General features: G+C 43.1%; 1 protein-coding gene across 2 annotated transcripts in view; it reads left to right on the top strand.

The window, feature by feature from the left end:
- NPTN (neuroplastin) overlaps nt 1-19,290 on the top strand; it is a 74,174-nt gene that overhangs the window by 42,574 nt on the left and 12,310 nt on the right. For both annotated transcript variants that reach the window (XM_040493215.1, XM_040493214.1), the window contains exons 3-5: nt 80-251; nt 3,864-3,958; nt 16,661-16,794. In XM_040493215.1, the coding sequence (XP_040349149.1) occupies nt 80-251; nt 3,864-3,958; nt 16,661-16,794 (401 nt within the window). The remainder of the gene's footprint in view (nt 1-79; nt 252-3,863; nt 3,959-16,660; nt 16,795-19,290) is intronic.

The following is a 19,290-nucleotide window of genomic DNA, read 5'->3' as shown; positions in this document are numbered from 1 at the left end:
CTACCCCATCCAATTCTCAGGCCAGGGCTACAGAAAACAGAAGGCTGTGGCTCCCTATCACTGTGCACTCTTATTACAGAGCCACGGATTGTCACCAGTGAAGAGGTCATTCTTCGAGACAGCCTTGTTCTTCCCGTCACTCTGCAGTGTAACCTCACTTCCAGCTCTCACACCCTTACATACAGCTACTGGACAAAGAATGGGGTAGAGCTGACTGCCACTCGCAAGAATGCCAGCAACATGGAATACAGGTGAGAGGGACTAACAGCTCCTAGGAAGATGGGAGGGAGCAGTGAACTTACTATGGACATTCATAATCTGTAATTATGTTACGTAGGAGACACATAAGATATATATGGTCCTTCTCTGGAGAGTCTAATCCAGTGTGTCGGGTGAGGCCCAGGAACCTATTAAAGATTTCCGACGGAGTCCAATGAATAGCTAGGCTTGAGAGCTCTAGGTGTTCCTCTCATTATGATAATAGAGAAACGGAGGGCATAAGGTGTGATTTGCTCAGGGTAACCATGCTAGTCAGTAGGAAAGTCAGAACTTGAATGCAGGTCCCTTGACTTAATTCAGTGCTTTGAGGAATCAGATTGAAATCTGCTTTAGGACTCTTAGAGCAAGAACACCATAAGTGATCTTTCGCCATTGGGTAGAATTCCTAGTGAGTTACCTTTTAGGAGTGATTAATATGGCCATAACCAGATCAAGACCGGTGGATATAGGGCTCTTTAGTGATCTGGAATAAGTTTAGTAGCCTGTAAACATCCTTTGATGAAAGGGGGGATATTTGCTGGCTGAAGTTAACCTGGCATCCAAACATTTGGTGCTTTTTTGTAATATCTAGAACACATGGCACCTCACCTTTCAGAATAGTTTGTGTTTAAAACCTAATCCCGAAAAGGATCGGCTAATCCTGTTTGGCAGGATTATGCAGTGAGAAGAAAGAGTGCACTGGAGTGAGATCAGGAAGACTTGTGTACCCAGTAGTAGCAAGGACATTCTGCAGTATTTTGCAAAATTGAGATCTTTTCATACCCCTTATTTATTGACCCACATTAATTTCTGGAGCTTCCTCCTTTTCTCAAGTGAGGAAGCTAAAACTCCAAGAGTAATGACTGTTTTCCAGGCCAAATACTGTATCTAGTAAATTACAGAAGCAAGAGTTGGTTCCAGGTCTTCTGACTTTCTAGAATCTAGGTCATTTTTTTCCCCCTGCCATTTTAGTGGCAAGCTAATCTGTCTCGACTGTAGTTTCTTCTCATATTAAATTGGAAATATAGCCTCAGCTGTATTCTCATAGTTTGGAAAACGTTAATCAAATAGAAGTGTTTGGTGGAATGAAAGGCATATATATATTCCTGGTCTGTTTCTTAGTTTTACAAGTTTGTATTTTTTAACAACTCTTTCAAGGTACCAGACATGGGTCTTGTATTATGTCACCCATATAGATTTGAACTGTAACTATAAATTTGAGCCTGACTTTATAAAATGCTGCTCCTCCTGCTCCTCCTGCTCCTCCTGCTCCTCCTCCCCTTACTCCTCCTTCTCCTCCTTGCTCCTCCTCCTCCCCCTTGCTTCTCCTCCCCTTCTTCCCCTTCCTCTTTCTCCTCCTCCTCCTCTTCTTCCTCTTTTTTCTTCTTCCTCTTAGTTTATTTGAAGCTCTCCAGGAGTGTTCTACATTGTCCGTTTTTCAAGGCATCTGTGTTCTACCACATTTTGTGGAAAAAAAAATAAAAACAAAAAACAGCTGATGAGCCCTTGAGCCACCTGTTAGTTTGGTCAGCCATGGAGCCAGTCTCAGACCCTGCTCCTGCTCAGCTGTAGGGGACGTTTTCCATTTGCGTTGTTTCCCAGTAGCTAGTTGACGGGAATGTTGTAGGGAGATTTTGAGCCCATAGGCATGGGCTCAAGCTTGGGAGTCATCTTTCTAAGTCTTTTCAAGGAACTTAGAGTCAGTCTGAGTTTGAAGATATAGCTGCTGCTCTTTCTCCAAACTCTGGAACATTTGCTAAGAGCAGCTGACTTGTGTCTGTTTTCCAGTTGGGAGGATATTGGTTTAAGAAGAGCCACTTGTATGAGGTTTAGAAGACTCTTGGCAGTTCCTCTTAGAATATTAGGTTGCCATGGGTATGCTGAGACAGTCCTGGGGATAGACTGTGTCTCTCCTCATCCGTGGTCTAGTAACCCGTGTTTCTTTTTTGCGACTGAACAGTAAGGTGGATAAATATGTTCGGCCACTCAGTGGTCAAGGTTTCTCTGAGTTTTTCTCAGATATTAACTAGTGCAGTGGAGCTTTGACCATTGCAAGTTCTCTGTTTTAACCACTGAGTAAAAGAGCAGGATCCGTATAATGGTTATCAGATGTGGATTTCTCTGTTTTCGGTAATTACACACCAGCCTTTCTGCATATGTTTGGGGGTGTGTGTAGGCCATAGTGTGCTGAGCTGGTGTGAAGTTGGTCATTAGGGGCAAGACAGCTTGTTAAGGATCACCTTGTGAATTCAGAGGAAGTGCTGTTCTGGCCATACACACTTCCTACAGTCCTCATTGTCCCTCTACTTACCTTGGTTGGGATCTCTGCACAGCTATGCATTCTGAATTTACATTCACTCCATCATTTACTCGTTTATTTATTCATCCCCCTGCTATATTCCAGCGAGGCCATGAGCTGGGTGTAGATCTGTTCACAAAATAAACAGTGCCTGTCCACATAGAACTTGGTCTGTTGGGAAACTAGACATTCATCAAACAATTGCATAAACATATAATTACATGTTGTGGTGAATGCTTGTGAAGAATGGCATTGTAGTATTAGAGATAATATCATGGAGGGGATGTCACTTAGATTGGGGGGTAGGAAGAAGTGATGTGAGCCGAGACTGATGCAAAAATAGGCTAAGATTGATGGGAAGACTATTCTCTGTAAAGGAACATCTCATGTCAAGGCTTTTTTTCTTTTTAACTTTTTTTTTTAATGTTTATTATTTTTGAGAGAGAGAGAGAGAGCAAGCAGGGAAGGGGCAGAGAGAGAGGGAGACACAGAATCAGAAGCAGGCTCCAGGCTCTGAGCTGTCAGCACAGAGCCTGATGCGGGGCTCGAACTCACAGACCACAAGATCATGACTTGAGCTGTAGTCGGCCGCCCAACCGACTGAGCCACCCAGGCGCCCCTTGTGTCAAGGTTTTGAGATAGGAACGAGTGTGACACGTTGAAAAACTGAAAAGAGCCCAGCAGGGCTAGAAAGTGGCTGAGGTGAGGGTACGACAGATTATGCAGTGCTGTGGAGTTTTAGCTGCACTTAAGCATTAAAAGTGTATTTGCCTCTCTGCGGTCGGTGCTGTGATGGCGGATTTTTTTTTTTTTTTTTTAAACTATCCCTTGGGTCCTGTTGGTGAGTAGACTTATTGAAAGGCATGCTACTGAAATACAGGGTGGGAAGAACAAGATGAGAACAAGGGTCTTTAGGGAAACACAGAAAAAGGTTTGCTTTTTTCTGCTCTTATTTATTTGACTAGAACCACAAGGTGAGCAAAAAGTTTTTGGTGATGGCTCCATCCTCTATATCTAAATATAGTCCATAGTATTTTGTACAGCCCTCTATTTTGATTACTTGTTTAAGGTTAGAGACCATGTATCATTCTATCTTTGTATTCTGTCTTACTCCCAGTAAGGAGTAAAGCATTAATGTTTCATGGAGGGAGGCTTTTGCTTTTAGTTAGGAGGAGGGGAGTTGCATTCAGGGACACAGTTTGGAGAGGAGAGTCCCTGGTTACCCTCTTGATTCTTCTTTTGTTGTATATTTTGTTGTATATTTGTTCCCAGCTTCCTTACTTGATTTTTTTTCTCATCTCTGCAGGATCAATAAGCCGAGAGCTGAGGATTCAGGCGAATACCACTGTGTATATCACTTTGTCAGTGCTCCTAAAGCAAATGCCACCATTGAAGTGAAAGGTACAACCCAACAGAGGCTGCAGTGTGAGCCTCTCCCTCTCCTTCTGAGACACTACCTTGTTCTGGACTCCCAGTCTTCAAGCTGTTCTTGTTCCCATTATGGGAGGCAATATAACATTATGGTAGGACTACACGCTCAGGAGTTCAGCTGCCCAAGTTTAAATCCAAACCCCATCATCTGTTAGCTGTGTGACTATGGCAAGTTATTAGATTCTTTGTGCTCCTGTTTCCTCATTTGCAAAATCTACCTTGTGGGGTTGTAAGGAGGAATAAATAAGTTAATGTAGTAGTTTGAACCATATGAAATTGCTGTTTTTGTCTGGTAAAAGTTTGAATGTTGGCAGCTTCGTATGGTTCAACCTATGTAAATGTTTTCGAGCAAATAGTGCCATACAAATATTATTACACAGATCTCCAATGGGCCAGAAGGATTTGGCAAAGTACAGTGTGCAGAGTGAACATAAACTATTTGTGGATAATTCATTAGAATTTTTTTTTTCAACGTTTATTTATTTTTGGGACAGAGAGAGACAGAGCATGAACGGGGGAGGGGCAGAGAGAGAGGGAGACACAGAATCGGAAACAGGCTCCAGGCTCTGAGCCATCAGCCCAGAGCCCGACACGGGGCTCGAACTCACGGACCGCGAGATCGTGACCTGGCTGAAGTCGGACGCTTAACCGACTGCACCACCCAGGCGCCCCTAGAATTTTTTTTAGTGTTTGTTTTATTTTTGAGAGAGAACAAGGGGGGGAGGGGCAGAGAGAAGGGGACAGAGGATCTGAAGTGGGCTTTGCGCTGACAGTAGCAAGCCGTGAGATCATGACCTGAGCTGAAGTTTGTTGCCACCCAAGTGCCCCATTCATTAGAATTTTTTTTTTTTTTTAATTTTTTTTTTCAACGTTTATTTATTTTTGGGACAGAGAGAGACAGAGCATGAACGGGGGAGGGGCAGAGAGAGAGGGAGACACAGAATCGGAAACAGGCTCCAGGCTCCGAGCCATCAGCCCAGAGCCTGACGCGGGGCTCGAACTCACGGACCGCGAGATCGTGACCTGGCTGAAGTCGGACGCTTAACCGACTGCGCCACCCAGGCGCCCCTAGAATTTTAATAGAAACTCTGGGTGCATGGCATCTTAAAGATGCAGCTGTAGCTAAAAGTTCCCAAAAGGGCCAAGAAAACTGTAAAAGTTGAAGCTACTTAACATAACATCATGAATCCCAGCTTTCCTGTGTTATTTCAAAGAAGCAGCTGAGACCCAGAAAAGTACAGCCATGAACTCTGGCTCACAGAGTGGTTTGTGGCAGAGCTAGCATTAGAACCCAGATCTTGATTCTCAATCCCATGTTTTTCCATTTTATAAAATGACCAGGGGGAGGTGGGATTGCTGTTTGAGGTCAGACTGAAGAAATGAGGGTTTTTAAATTTTTTTCATGTTTAAAAAAACATTTTTTTTAATCTTTTTATTTATTTTTGAGACAGAGCATGAGCAGGGGAGGGGCAGAGAGAGGGGGAAAACACAGAATCTGAAGCAGGCTCCAGGCTCTGAGCTGTCAGCACAGAGTCCGACGTGGGGCTCGAACTCACAAGCTATGAGATCATGACCTGAGCTGAAGTCAGACGCTCAACCGACTGAGCCACCCAGGCGCCCCAGATTTTTTTCAGTCTTTATTTTGCTCAGGAAGGATACGGATTTGTTCTTCAAATCCTTGGGTGATCCTTAGCAGCTGGAAGGATAAATTTAGTAAATGGGAAGGTCCTATAATAGCAAGTATCAGATCTTTCTTAAAATATTTAGAAGACTAGAAATTCAGATTAAAGAAAGGCTTAGATTCCAGGTTTCAGTGATCTGTTATTAAATGAAAGTAGTGTCTTGGTGACCCAGCCCTAATTTGTAAGTTGACATAAGGACAGCCAGTGTCTCTTCCAGCTGCCACGTTGAATTCTAAATGCCTGAAAGGGTTTAGTCATGATGGCCTGGTAATAGTCCACACCAGCCAGAGAATGTGGGCTTTGATTAATTCAGGGCTTTTCTTGGAGGGATCTGGGTTTATCTCTGTTTTTGAAGGATGGCACATTTGTTCAACATGAGGATGAAGGTGTGAGAAGTCGCCTTTTCTCTAAGCCTGCCATGTATCTTTCCTCACCTGGGTGAGCTGGCCTGCATGGGGAGATGTTTTACTCCTCCACGAGAGACCAGAGGCCCTGCAGCATTCCAGGCTGAGCCTTTGGCACAGCGTCCAAGTATGGAGGTAGCAGGATGGGCGAGGGAGGGAAAGTGGTGTGTGTAGTTAGCCACCCTCCCCAAACCTAAAGGGTGGTTACATGCAGTTCCTAGTCCTGGCTTCCCTGTGATAGTGCTGGTTGGGCTCTAATGATTTCTAGCAGAACTTTCAGGAGTAGAGACAGAAGGGGTTTCCCATTGGCTTGGCTGCTTGAGAGGTGGGCTTCAGTGGCCCCTGAGGCAGCATCTTTCCTCACATTGTCTTTAGCAGATAGGAGGTGGTGGGCTGGGGGGCAGAGAATGGGAGGCTGCAAGCAGGAGTGATTTCAGAGGAAGTTAAAACATTCCATGGCATCTTATTGTGACTGCGCGAGATGTGTGCTGTTGCATTTTACTGACAACAGCTCTGCGAGGAAGATTGGGCAGGTGGTGCTATCCTGGTTTTAAAGGAGTAGACCTTAAGAAAATTCTCTTTCATAGAATCCTAAGCATATGCTGTGATTAGCTTCGACAGATATGTTAGTCTCTCAAGAAAATTCACAGGGAATTCCAGTCTTTCTCCTTTCTGTCCCCTAATACCTGGATAGAAGACAGGTGAACATTTAATGTCTTACAGGTGATCCTTAGTTTAGTATGGAAAAGACTGAACATTTGAGTTTTTCTGTTTAGCTTCAAAAAGATTTGCTATAGGCCCAGGATCATATTCTTTAAAAAAAAAATTTTTTTTAATGTTTGTTTATTTTTGAGAGAGAGACAGACAGTGCAAGTAGGGGAGGAGCAGAGAGAGAGGGAGACACAGAATCTGAAGCAGGTTCCAGGCTCTGAGCTGTCAGCACAGAGCCTGATGTGGGGCTCGAACCCATGAACTGTAAGATCATGACCTGAGCCAAAGTTGGATGCTTAACTGACTGAGCCACCTAGGCACCCCTAAAGTTTATTTATTTATTTTCGAGAGAGAGAGAAAGAGAGTGAGTGGGGGAGGGGCAAAGAGAGGGGGGAGAGAGAGAGAATCCCAAGTAGACTCTGCACTGTCAGCACAAAGCCCGACTCGGGCCTGAATTCACGACTCATGAAGTAATGACCTGAGCTGAAATCCAGAGTCAGACGCTTAATTGACTAAGCCACCCCAGGTGGCTAAGCCACCCTGGGGGTGCCCCAGGATCATATTCTAAGCTAGGTGGTTGTGGTTGCCAACCCAATGCCTTGCATTGAGAGAGAGGGAGGGAGGGAGATGGAAAGAGAAGGAGCCAAGGTGGGAGGGAGAGGGAAAGAGAGAGAGAGAGAGGTTGATTGATTCCCAAAGCATTTTCATATAAACTCTGGTTTTATTTCCTTGGTGCCTCTATGGTGGGTAAGAGACAGTTACCTTTTTATAGCTATAAAGACTTGAAAAATCTGAGTAATACAGGTAAGAGGTGGTTGTACTCGAGAGATTTAAGGAACATGAGTGACCTCTGTTGAAAGGAGTCTCTTGAGCGTCTTCTTTGTGGTTTAACTAACTCGGCGTGTGAGGGCAATAGAATTTACACCAGACAGATCTCTTCAGCACCTGTTCTGCACTCAGTGCTTTTCTTCCCCATTTGGCTTTTATTGCATTTCAGCACCTCCTCCCTGGGGTGTTGTTTGGGCTCAGCACTGTGGGGAGTGAAGGGTTTATACTGGGCCAGAACTGGGCACTGTGCAGCAGATCAGCACATCTTGAGTTACTTGTGGTGTGCAAGAGAAAAGAAGGCTGCAGGAATCCGAGGGAGGGGTGTGTGTCCTGGAACAGACCTGAGGTGGCAGTGTTTTCCACCTTAGTCTGTCAAGAAAGGAATTTTGAGGATGGTAATATCTACGTGTAGTAGGGAAGGCCCTGCGTCTGAAGTAGGGTTTTTTTCTTTCACTTTTTTTTTTCTTAAAGGCCAAGAATGAGGCACAGTGTAAACAGGAAGATACTGTTACTGTTTAGGATTACATTTCTTAGGTATCTAGCAGGTGACCTGAGCAGATGCTGGAGGTGAAAGATGGAGCAGGGCTGGCCAGGGGAGAGGAAACAGCAATGACTAGACCTTAGTGGGACCTCTGCCCCATAGCCCAGCCTCTCTGGGGATCCACTTAGATAACTCTGGGGAGGCATCTCTTTCCCCATCTTTTTGACTTTTCAAGGCTTATGTCTTCCAGAGAGTCCACAGCTCATTACAGAGCATTTGTGAATGGATAAGTATTGAACTTTCTATTCCTGTAATTCTTTAACCTTTCTAACTCTTACTCTCTCCCTCTTCCCCTTTCTTCCTTTTCTAAAATTAAAAAAATGTGCTCATAAAAAACCACATAAAAATGTCTGTGAAATCTGCAAAAAGGAAGAAATCCCTCTCATGACTCCTAAACCCCATCCTCATCGCTCAGTTATTTTGATTAATCCAAGAAACAAGGAAATGCAATTTTATTCGGTTTTTAGAAAAAGATTTTGGTGGTCATCATATCCTCTGCAACAAACATGCTACTGCCTCTTGTGAAAGGTACATCCCAGCCCTACGAAGGTCTGGGTCTAGGGTCTCATCAGGCTCATTATCTCTTCCTGCTCACTGGGCACTGTGGGTGAGTTTCAGGCTTCTGGGGGGTACCAGAGCTAAGACTGATCTTGTTTTTCCCTCCATACTTCTTAGTTTTTTTTGTATTTTAATATTATGACTAAATGTTAGGATCTCTTTAAGGGACCTTGTCTGGCATCCCTGTTTCCTCCTCTGTTGTGTGGCCTTACAAATGATATATTACAGTTCAGACTGGCCGAGATGGACCTCATGGTGATGACACCGAATATCATTAAGAGTAATAATACATATCTCTCATCTGTATGGCCCTTTAGCATGCAGATTGTTCTCATGGTTATTTATTTGTTTGATAGGCAGCTAGTTTGGTAGGTGAGGACGCTTAGAGGTTGTGACATCCTTAGGTCAGAGCTGATGGCAAAGCTAGTTCTGACTCAGAATTGTCCATACTTGAAAAGTCTTCGAGAGCAAAATAATAATAATACCTTGAAGCTTCTAGAACACTTTGAGCATCAACTTCAGCCCAGATAACCATACCTATACTTTTCATGGTGCTACCCTGACCTTCATTAATAAGAATAAGAATGGCTAACATTGCACATTAACTGTATGCCAGGCGCCATTCTGGGTGCACTGCTGTTTCTGTCCTCCCAGTAGTCTTCACAACTTTTGGATGGAAATGCTGTTGTTATTCCTACGTTCCAGGGGAGAAAATGGAGACTCAAAGGAATTAGATGACTTAACTGGTGTGGCAGGTAAAGAGTGGAACGTGGGTTCTCACCTGTGCTCCTGAACACTAAGCCATGTTACTGTGTGCATATAACAGTTAGAAGGCCTTGGACTGAGAGTTAGAGGAATCGGAGTCTGATCCTGCCCTGCCATTAAACTTGCTGTGGCCCTAACCGTTTGCTCTCTTACCTTGGGCCTCAGCTTCCACAAGCATGGGATGAAGCAGGATGAGATAGATGGTCTTGGAGGTCCTGTAAGGCTCCAGCAGTCTGTAGTTCCCTTATATGGATACAAATGAGAGGTTGGGTTATTAAAGGAAAATGATCTCTAAGCTTCTTTTCCTCATGGTAGCGGCTGTGTCACCTTCTCAACTTTGTGAATGTCACCTCAGTGTTCCCCATACTTCCACTCATCTTCCTGTCTTAGGGGACACTCCTTCTTACAGTCGCCTTGTCTCAAACACTGGTGCGAGGAAGGGTATGAAAGCAGTGGTTCTCAAACTTGATTTAATGTGTAGGCAATGTGGTCTGACATCAGGCTTTATTAAGAGCATTCCGGGTGATTATAGCATATAGCTGAGGTTAGAATCATGGTCTTAGAGGAGACTTCAGTTACTACCCACTCAGTGCTCTCTCCTGCAGGAAAGGGAAAAGCCTCATCTGCTGAAGGCAGCACAAGTCCCACAAATCCCTGCTTTAATCTTTACAGTTGATGATGAATCTACTCTGTGTAGAGAAGGCTTATTGAGCCACAAGCCAGCATCCTTGCTTCCATCCTGACCAGTCTCGTATTGCTTCTTGGGCTTAGCCCTTGGCTTAACAGTAAATCTTTTTTTTTTTTTTTTTTTAATGTTTATTTTTGAAAGAGAGAGGGAGACACAGAATCTGAAGCAGTCTCCAGGCTCTGAGCTGTCAGCACAGAGCCGGATGCGGGGCTCAAACCCATGAACCCTGAAATCATGACCTGAGCCGAAGTCGGACACTTAACCGACTGAGCCACCCAGGTGCCCCAACAGTAAATCTTGCTGTTACCTCTGCCTTCTTCAGCCAAGCCTCTTAATTTTGCCTATAGCAAGATGAGGTGTCTTTGGGATCTGATAGGCTACATAAAGGTAGCAATGAGATCATCATATGGAATAGTATGTTTACTTAGAAACAGGCTACTCATTGACACCTTTAAGGATAGAGTTTCTTTGAAAATGAGTTGTGAAGTTATGAATTTGCTTTGAAAAGTGAGCACCAAAGAAGCAGTCCATGTAAGAAACTCCATACCATGACCCCTTTCTCGGCTCTGTCGTGCTTAACTGTATTTAACATCAGCTTCAGGTGAACATAACTCCATTGCCTAAGTGGACACTTTCTACAGCCACCAGTCTGACAGAGAAGCTGGACGCTCTGCTCTGAGTGTAGGCTTGTCAGGCAACAGAAGGTATTGAGGAGCATGAGGTTGTTCTCACCCACAGACCCAAATAATGAAATCGGGTTGGGTGTTGATGGGGAACTAAGACTCTTTTGGAGCCCCTGTATTGCCATTCATTAGGATACTGGAAGGATATCTATCCATTATCTAATTTCATTAGAGTATGTGACTAATGAAGGGAGAGAGCCAGTTAATTCCCAAGTGGGTCTGTGAGCTCTTTAAAAGTCTCTCTCTTCCTCCTTGCCTCCCTGAGAGGGCAAAGGGAAGTAAGGTATTTGTGTCAGACTCCTCAGACCTACCTTCAGACCAGCAGATCCTGATTAAGCAGTTCCTTATTAAGTGGCAAGCCCACAGAAGATAAGGCACATTAACTAATATAAATAAATAGGCCATTAATAAAAATTTGTCCAGTATCTGACCCGATTAAACCTTACTGGAGTTACAAGCACAAGTCCTGTTTGTGTCGGCAAACAGAGAACATAATAATCAGCATCTCTTTGATTTCTTAGAACTCAAAGGCCAGAGTCTAAGCCTAGCCTTTCCTTTCCCTGGCTACTGATAGGTCAATTTAAATGTTTATTTTTGACCCCGAGCTCTAGTTGTTACAGAGATATAATTTAATCCTCACAAGACCTCTGTGAGGTATGTGAATATTACTATTTTACAAAAGTGAGTAATGAAACTTAAATGACTTAAAGGACTTTAAATGATCCGCCTTAGGTTACTGTTGGTGAGTAGTAGTCTCATTAGAGCCTAAATTCCTCTGACTTAAAGTCCAAAGCTTTTTTACTTATGTTATAGTGTATGGAGTAGTTAAACTGTGACAGGTAAATCAGTCCACTACAGATCTGGAATGTTCCAGTACCTCTACAAGCAAAGATAACATTTGGACAGTTTGTTATGCATGTTGTAAAGCATACTGTATATTTTTATTTTTATGGACTCTGTTCTAGTTTGGTTTATTTCCCTTCTGTATGTAAAGTTCAAAAAGCATAGCCTCTGGGATCAACCCTGAATTTGTTTCTAGCTTCACTGTTAACTAGCAGTGTAATTTTAGATGTTAAATAACTTTTCCAAACTTGAGTTTTCTTTTATGTAAATGGGGTAATATTTTCTTTCTTCATTGGGTCGTTAAATGACCCCCAAACTTAGTGGCTTAAAACAAGAAACTCTTACTACCTCATAGTTTCTGTGAGTCAGGAATTAGGGAGCAGATTAGTGGGGGTGACTGCAAGCAGCAGTCTTCTGAAAGCTCGACTGGCACTGGAGGATCTGTGTCCTCAGTGGCCGCCTCACATGGCTGCTGTTGGTCAATTCCTCACTGTGTGGGCCTTTTCCACAGGCTGTTTTGAGTGGCCTTCCAGTATGACAGCTAACCTGCCCCAGATTGTGTGAGCGAGAGAGAGCAAGGAGAAAGCCACACTGGCTTTGTGAACTATCCAAAGTTGCATACCTTTATTTCTGCTCTACTTCATTCATGAGAATTGTGCCACTAAGTCCAGCCCACGCTCAAGGGGAGGGAGCTATTACACTTTACCTTTTGAAGGCAAGAACATCAAAGAATTTGGAGACTATTTAAAAACCACCATGGGTGGACGCTGAGCCCTAAGGGCCCCTCTGCTCTCTGACCAGTGCTTTACATGTGCTCTGAGAGCCTGGTTTCATTTCTTGCTTTGGTTCCTCTGTCTTGTTTAGCTGGTAGGACAGGAACAGGCTTGCTTTCTTTTTGTCCCCCTCCCCAACATTTTTTTTTTTTTTTTTTTTTTTTTTTTTTTACTATTTGACTATGGTTGACATAAAATGTTACATTAGCTTCAGGTATACAACTTTGTGATTTGACAAGTTTGTGCATCATGCTATGTTCACAAGTGTGGCTACCAACTGAGGAATGTGATTTTTGATTGAGCAGTTACCATAAAGGAAAGAGAGAAGTGAAAAAACTTTTCATTGACCCAGAGGCTAAAGTGATAGTTGTTATAATCACTCCCTTAAGGATAGAGTGATGTGGCTTAATTTTCTCTCTGCTCATAATACAAGTGACACTCCCACCATCCTAAGGGTGAATAATCAGGGCTTCACTCAGTATTCTTTGCTAAGCTGAGGAGAAAGCAACAGATCTAACCATTGAAAACTCTTTCCTGTAGGTTTATTCTATGTAAATATGACCAATGAAGTGTGATGGGGTAGCTAAGTTCCTAGATAATCTCTGTGCATAGTAGCCTTTAAGGCCATGTTCACATCTATAAATAGAAGCCACTGTAGAACACCAAGGTAGATGAATGAAAAGGAGAAGTAGTGTTCTCCTAAACACCAAGGTAGGAGTGAAGACCATCCCCATCTCTCTCCTCAGGTCTTGGCCTTCTAGTCTGCATCCTTTCAGAATATTGAGTTTTTTTTTCTTTTCAGATTTTTATGTAAATTCTAGTTAACATACAGTGCAATATTGATTTCAGGAGTAGAACTCCGTGATTCATCACTTATATACAACACTCAGTGCTCATAATAAGTGCCCTCCTTAATACACAACACTTATCTAAGCCCATCCCCTACCCACCTCCATCTCAACCCTCTGTTTGTTGTCTATCTTTAAGAGTCTCTTATGGTTTATTTCCATCTCTCTTCTTCCCCCCCACCATATGTTTATGTGTTTTGTTTCTTAAATTCCACATGCGTGAAATCATATGGTATTTGTCTTTCTCTGACTTACTTTGCAAATGGCAAGATTTCATTCTTTTAGGTGGCTGAGTAATATTCCAGTGCGTGCGTGCGTGTGTGTGTGTGTCTGTGTGTGTCTGTGTGTGTGTAAATATCATGTCTTCTATATCCATTCATCAATTGATGGACACTTGGGCTCTCTCCATGGTTTGGCTATTGTTGATAATGCTGCAGTAAACATCAGGGTGCATGTACCCCTTAGAACCTGTATCTTTTTATCCTTTGGGTAAATACCTGGTAGTGCAATTGCTGGACCATAGGATAGTTCTATTTTTAACTTTTTGAGGAACCTCCATACTGTGCTCCAGAGTGGCTGCACCAGTTTGCACAGAATAGTGACTTTCTTGGAGGCCATGGTGCCATAAACCAGATCGACTTTTAGCCTTTTGGGTGGTTCTAATGTGTAACCTTGAGATGAGTCCCCAAGGTAAAAGCTGATGGTACTGAATTCACAGTACTATTGGAATTAGTTAGTTAACTGGGCTAGAGTGGGTATTCTCTGTGGGGCAAAGGAAAACGGACAAATATGTCACACATAAGCTGATTTCTAAAATTTATATCTTCACCCTAGACTACTCCTCTGGGCTTCAGACTTGATACTCAGCTGTCTACTTGACACCTTCACTTGGAGGTTAAAGACGTATCTTAAGCTTAACGTGTCCTCAACTTTGAACTCCTGGTTTTTACCACAGCCATTGCTCCATTCCTAAACAAAAACAAAACAAAAACAAGCCAACAAAAAACTACCTGGTTCTTCTGTAGTCTTATCTTAGTAACTGGCAACTCCATTCTTATAATTCTTCAAGCCAGAAACCTTTGAGTCATCCTTGACTTTCTTCCTCACATCCCACATCCATTCCATTAGCAAATACCTTAACTCAACCTATAAAATGTATCGGAATCTCTTTCACTGCTACCGCCCTCATCCAAACCACCCTCTCCTTTGCCTGGATTACTCTAATAGCTACCTTAAATAAATGGTCTTGATTCCACATAGTCATCTACATAGTAGCCAGAGGAAGCCTGTTAAACATGCAGATCATTTTATACCTATGTTTGATATTTACCAGTGGCTTCCCAGCTGACTCAGAGTAAATGCCGAAGTCCTTTCAGTGGCCTGCAAAGTCCTATTCAATCTGGGCTCCATTCACTCTGATTTCATCTCCTGCCATCTTTGCCTTGCTTACTGTGTTTCAGCCAAACTCCTCCATGCCGTTCCTTGTACATAACAAGTGCACCTGTGCCTCAAGGCTTTTTGTCTTTTATTTGGAGTGTTCTTCCCACAGATACAGGAGTGTGCTCCTCCCTTAGTGTTCTTCATGACTGTGCTAAAATGCACCTCAGTAGAAAGACCTTCCCCCACTAGTCAGTGATGTATCTGGCATGTGGTGGGTGCTCAACAAATCTTTGTCGGATGAATGAAATACAACTAGAAGCGAAATGTGGTAGTCCTGCTTGCTGTGTCTCCCCATGATGGTGTTTTACTTAGTGTATTGCCATGGAGCTTGCTCCTTGGAGGACTTAAGATGTTCTTCACTCTTTACTGACTGAAGAAAGCTCTGAGAAAGGGGGAGCAGGGGGAGCAGTAGGTCTGAGCAGTAACCAAGTGGCTTTGGGTGAAATCTGGTGACATGGCAGTAAGATGGAGCCAGCCTGGCCCACTCCCTTCTGCAGTGAGGAAGTCTACCTGGAAAAACAAAAAGGCATTTCCTTTAAAACCTCCTCTTAAGATAGAAAACACCACACACTGTGTAGTGCTGAGCAGGTTTCAGTTTGGCTGGCAGTGGTGATAGAGACAGCTTGGAACTTCATTCATTCCATTTCTGTCCAGGTGCCTCTGGAGGTGGCCTTGGAAGCACAGTCTGAGAAGTAGCAGAACTTTGGATTTGTTTTAAGCCAAGAAAAAACAGGCTGTTTTGAGGGGGAACATGGGATAAGCCCATGATATAATACAATTGTACAGGCTTTTATAGTTGCAAAGTGAGTGTTTTAAATCTTTCCTACCCAAGGCCCCTGGATGTAGGCAGGGGCTAGGATTATCTCCATTTGATAATGGGTGTAGAAATGAAGCACAGAATAATTAAAGAACTAGCAAAACTTGAATTTGGACCAGACCTGTTGATTCTCTTTCCTGTCTTGGCCAACTACGTGACATCTGGCCTACTTTGAGTTTTATTGCTTTCACATTACTTACTGTAACTGGTGAGGTATGGTAGAAAATATTGTCAAGATCAAAGGAAGCTAAATTCAAAGAATTAGCCCCCATCTCAGGCTTCCTGGATCCTTGAAACTTATCTAAGTTTTAAACCACAGGTGCTGTCTATTTCTTCCTAAGTGATCCCTTAAAGCAGAGAAGACCAGCAGCGTCTAACATGTCTAGAAATTCCCCCAAGATTGGGTTTATTGAGATTACTGCAAATCAGGTGTACAAGTCAGATTCTTAAACTGTTAATAAAATCTCTTGGGACACTGCTGGTTCAATTTCCTGTTTATTCCTTTCTTGTGAAGACCAGTTTGCTGGATTCCCTCTTTCCTGGAAGAGCCTTGCCCATTGATAGTCATCAGATAGCTTCTCCAGGCATTCATTATTTTTATATAGCTTGCAATCTTTGACTTGATTTTTAAATGTTTGACCTTAGATATCTCTCATTTCCTTAAGGGAATATATGACATTTGATATAATCCATAATTGTTATTAGTTCAGGCATGAAAAAACCATGACTGGAAGAGGAGATGATAATAGCTTCTGTTGGCATTTTTTTTTTTTTTTAAAGGATGTCTTAATTTAGGGCAGTTGAGCCTATGCCTCCTCTTCCAGGAGGTTAGAGAGCCACCTGTATTAATAGCAGAACTTCACATATAGCAATCCTGGTATCTGCTTTGGCTGCTTTGGTGGGTGGGAGGTAGGGCATGGTTTGATTCCATTGCTCTGTTCTGACCTGAAGTGCATGTTATCAAAGATAAATATGAGGATGGGCCTAAAGATTGGCTATCTTAGAAGCAGGGCTCTGAGTCAGTAGGTGGGGCCTTTGTATCCTCTTCAGAATAGCTTCCCATGATAACTGTTCAACACTCTTTCTCACAGCTGCTCCCGACATCACTGGCCACAAACGGAGCGAGAACAAGAATGAAGGGCAAGATGCCATGATGTATTGCAAATCAGTTGGCTACCCGCACCCAGAGTGGATCTGGCGCAAGAAGGAGAATGGTATGCCCATGGTGAGTAGGAGGCAGCCCTGATTCTCTATACCTGGGTCTCTGTGGTTGCTGGAGTTTCTCCTGGGGAGGTCCAGACATCTGGACCAGTTTCTGCAACCCCTGCCATAATGGCATGGCCCTGGTTACCCTTTCTAGTCATGAATGTTATGAATCTGGAGGTCACTGACAGTCTCTGTCCAGCACTGGAATCCCTATGTGATCTGTTAGAGCTGTTTGTCTATTAAGCGATTTGACTGGTTTGCCTTCAAGACAAGAAGCTGAAAGAGCTAATCCCAATCTTAAACTTTTTTTTATTACTCTAGTGCATCTGTCCTAAAGAAAATATTGTTCTTGGTGTAGTCTTAACATACCTTTCTTGTTTTTTGGAAAGACAAGGCAATGAGAGCAATTACTAGTATATGCCTGGGACACAGAAAGTACTGATTAGGAATTGGGGCAACATGATGAGCCTCAGGAGCAGCCTTAGACATTGGAAATCTGACAGTATCTGCTCCAGAAAAGGTCAAAGAAGACATCTTTTTCAATCTGTGGGATGATTCTTGATGGTGTTGGGGGAGTCAAATATTTGTTAGACTCTCATTCTCTCTCTGATTTCGTGACATTTGGCCAGTCTCTTTTTCTGTGAGAGGGTGTCATACATTCCTCCTCTCCCGAGGCCTTGCATGTCCAGCACTGTACTTTTCAGGCATCCTCTTTGTCAATCATCAGAATCAGAAGGGACCCTGGAGATAATCTAATCTGCTTCTTCAGAAAGGTTGCATTGTTAACCAAGGTAAATTAGTGACAAAACCAAGGAAGGGTCAAATCCATTTTTTTTTAATTTCAAGTCCATAATTCTTCCCACTCTAGGATCTCTCAATAATGATATGTCAAGTGGTGGTAAGGACTCTGACATTAACAATGATGACTAGATTTCAGAAACCCACTAATAAGGGGTCGTGATGAGGAAGGGAGAGGTTATTTTCAGAGCAGGCCCTAAAAAGTCAACAAAATATTTAATTCTCTAAAGTGCTGGCAAGCAAATGCCCATTTCTCTCCTGGTATCTGGGTAGGAGAGCCCTTGAGCTTTTGCCAAAGCAGATTGGGATTCCTCAGTGGATATTTTCATCTCCTCTTCTTCTCATGCCCATGAATTCATTTTTTGTTTGTTTGTTTTATGTTTTTTTTTTTTTTTTTGAGAGACAGAGTGTGAGCAGGGGAGGGGCAGAGAGAGAGAGAGAGAGAGAGAGAGAGAGAGAGAGAGAGAGAGAGACAGAATCTGAAGTGGGCTCCAGGCTCTGAGCTGTCAGCACAGAGCCTGACACGGGGCTCAAACTCATGAACCACGAAATGGAAGTCATACACTTAACCTCCTGAACAACCCAGATGCCCCTCATGCCCATGAACTCTTAATTATCTGTTACATTGTGAAGAACCTTTGAAATAAATTACTACTTCTTGTTGCTTTCAAGCTGTGAATTGTTTGGGAAATAGAAAACTTTTAATGAAAGAGGGGTAGGGAAAAGAAAAGCAATTTCTAGGTTGATGCCTTTGAAAACCAGTTTGTCGAACAGTCTGAACTTGGTTGAGGGCTAAGATGAAATGCTTTCAGTTTTTTTCTAGACACTAATTTCAGTACAGATCCCTTTTCTAGACCGATCCCATAACTTTGTTGGACCTCTTTGTTTTTAAAGAATTTAGTCCAGCCCAATCCAAAATTCCAGTTTTCTCTCTCATCCCCTTTCCCTAGGCTGCAAGGGGAGCAGAGGATTGTCTTCATTCTGTCTTCTGGGTTTTTCTTCTGTATGGAGTGGGAAAGAGGACAAGTATGGCTCATCTGACTTATCCTATAGCCCACTGCTTCTTGGCTGCTCCTTCTGTGGCCTCTGCGTGGCAGGTGTCCAGATCTGAATCTTGTAAGAACTTGTGTTGGTTCTTATAGGACCAGTTCTCAGATATTAGCAGTCTACTCTAACCGAAATCTCTGTTTCCTGCTTAGCTCCGGCCACAGATGATTTTTACTGCTGGGGTCTTCTCACCCAGAAGGCAACCAACCCTGTCAGGGAAACGTGAACATCATGGCTCTTCAAATCCTGGGAGTATAGGCCACTCTGCCTTCAGATCTCCAAATAGCCCTTTCCAAGATTGAGAGGCATACGGCACATCAGCCAGTCTCCTGCCTAAACAAATACCCACTGGAAAAAGATAGTTTCTTCTTGGCACCCCCAGCCTGAGTGATTCTCTTGGTGCCTGTTCCACTCAGCTGCAGGGTGGGAAGCTGCATGCAATGCCAAGTATAACTCTCTTCCTGTCACCTCTAATCCTGTCTTCTCTTTTATAGATTGGCTAGGGTTGATGTGGTCATGTGAGGGGTAAGGTAGCTTGATGGACTCCCTTGTAGTAAGCCCTAGCAGGACTATTTCCCCCTGATTTGTTTGAACCTTTTTTTTTTTTTTAAAGAGATAGGTACTTTTTTTTTTAAAGTAAATCATAATTTCTGACCATAAATGTAAAAAT

This window comes from Herpailurus yagouaroundi, unplaced genomic scaffold, assembly GCF_014898765.1.
Source record: "Herpailurus yagouaroundi ecotype Mexico unplaced genomic scaffold, PumYag 184, whole genome shotgun sequence".
NCBI classification, from domain to species: Eukaryota; Metazoa; Chordata; class Mammalia; order Carnivora; family Felidae; genus Herpailurus; species Herpailurus yagouaroundi.
The sequence above is the reverse complement of the archived record's forward strand: the minus strand, read 5'-3'. Positions and strand labels throughout refer to the sequence as shown.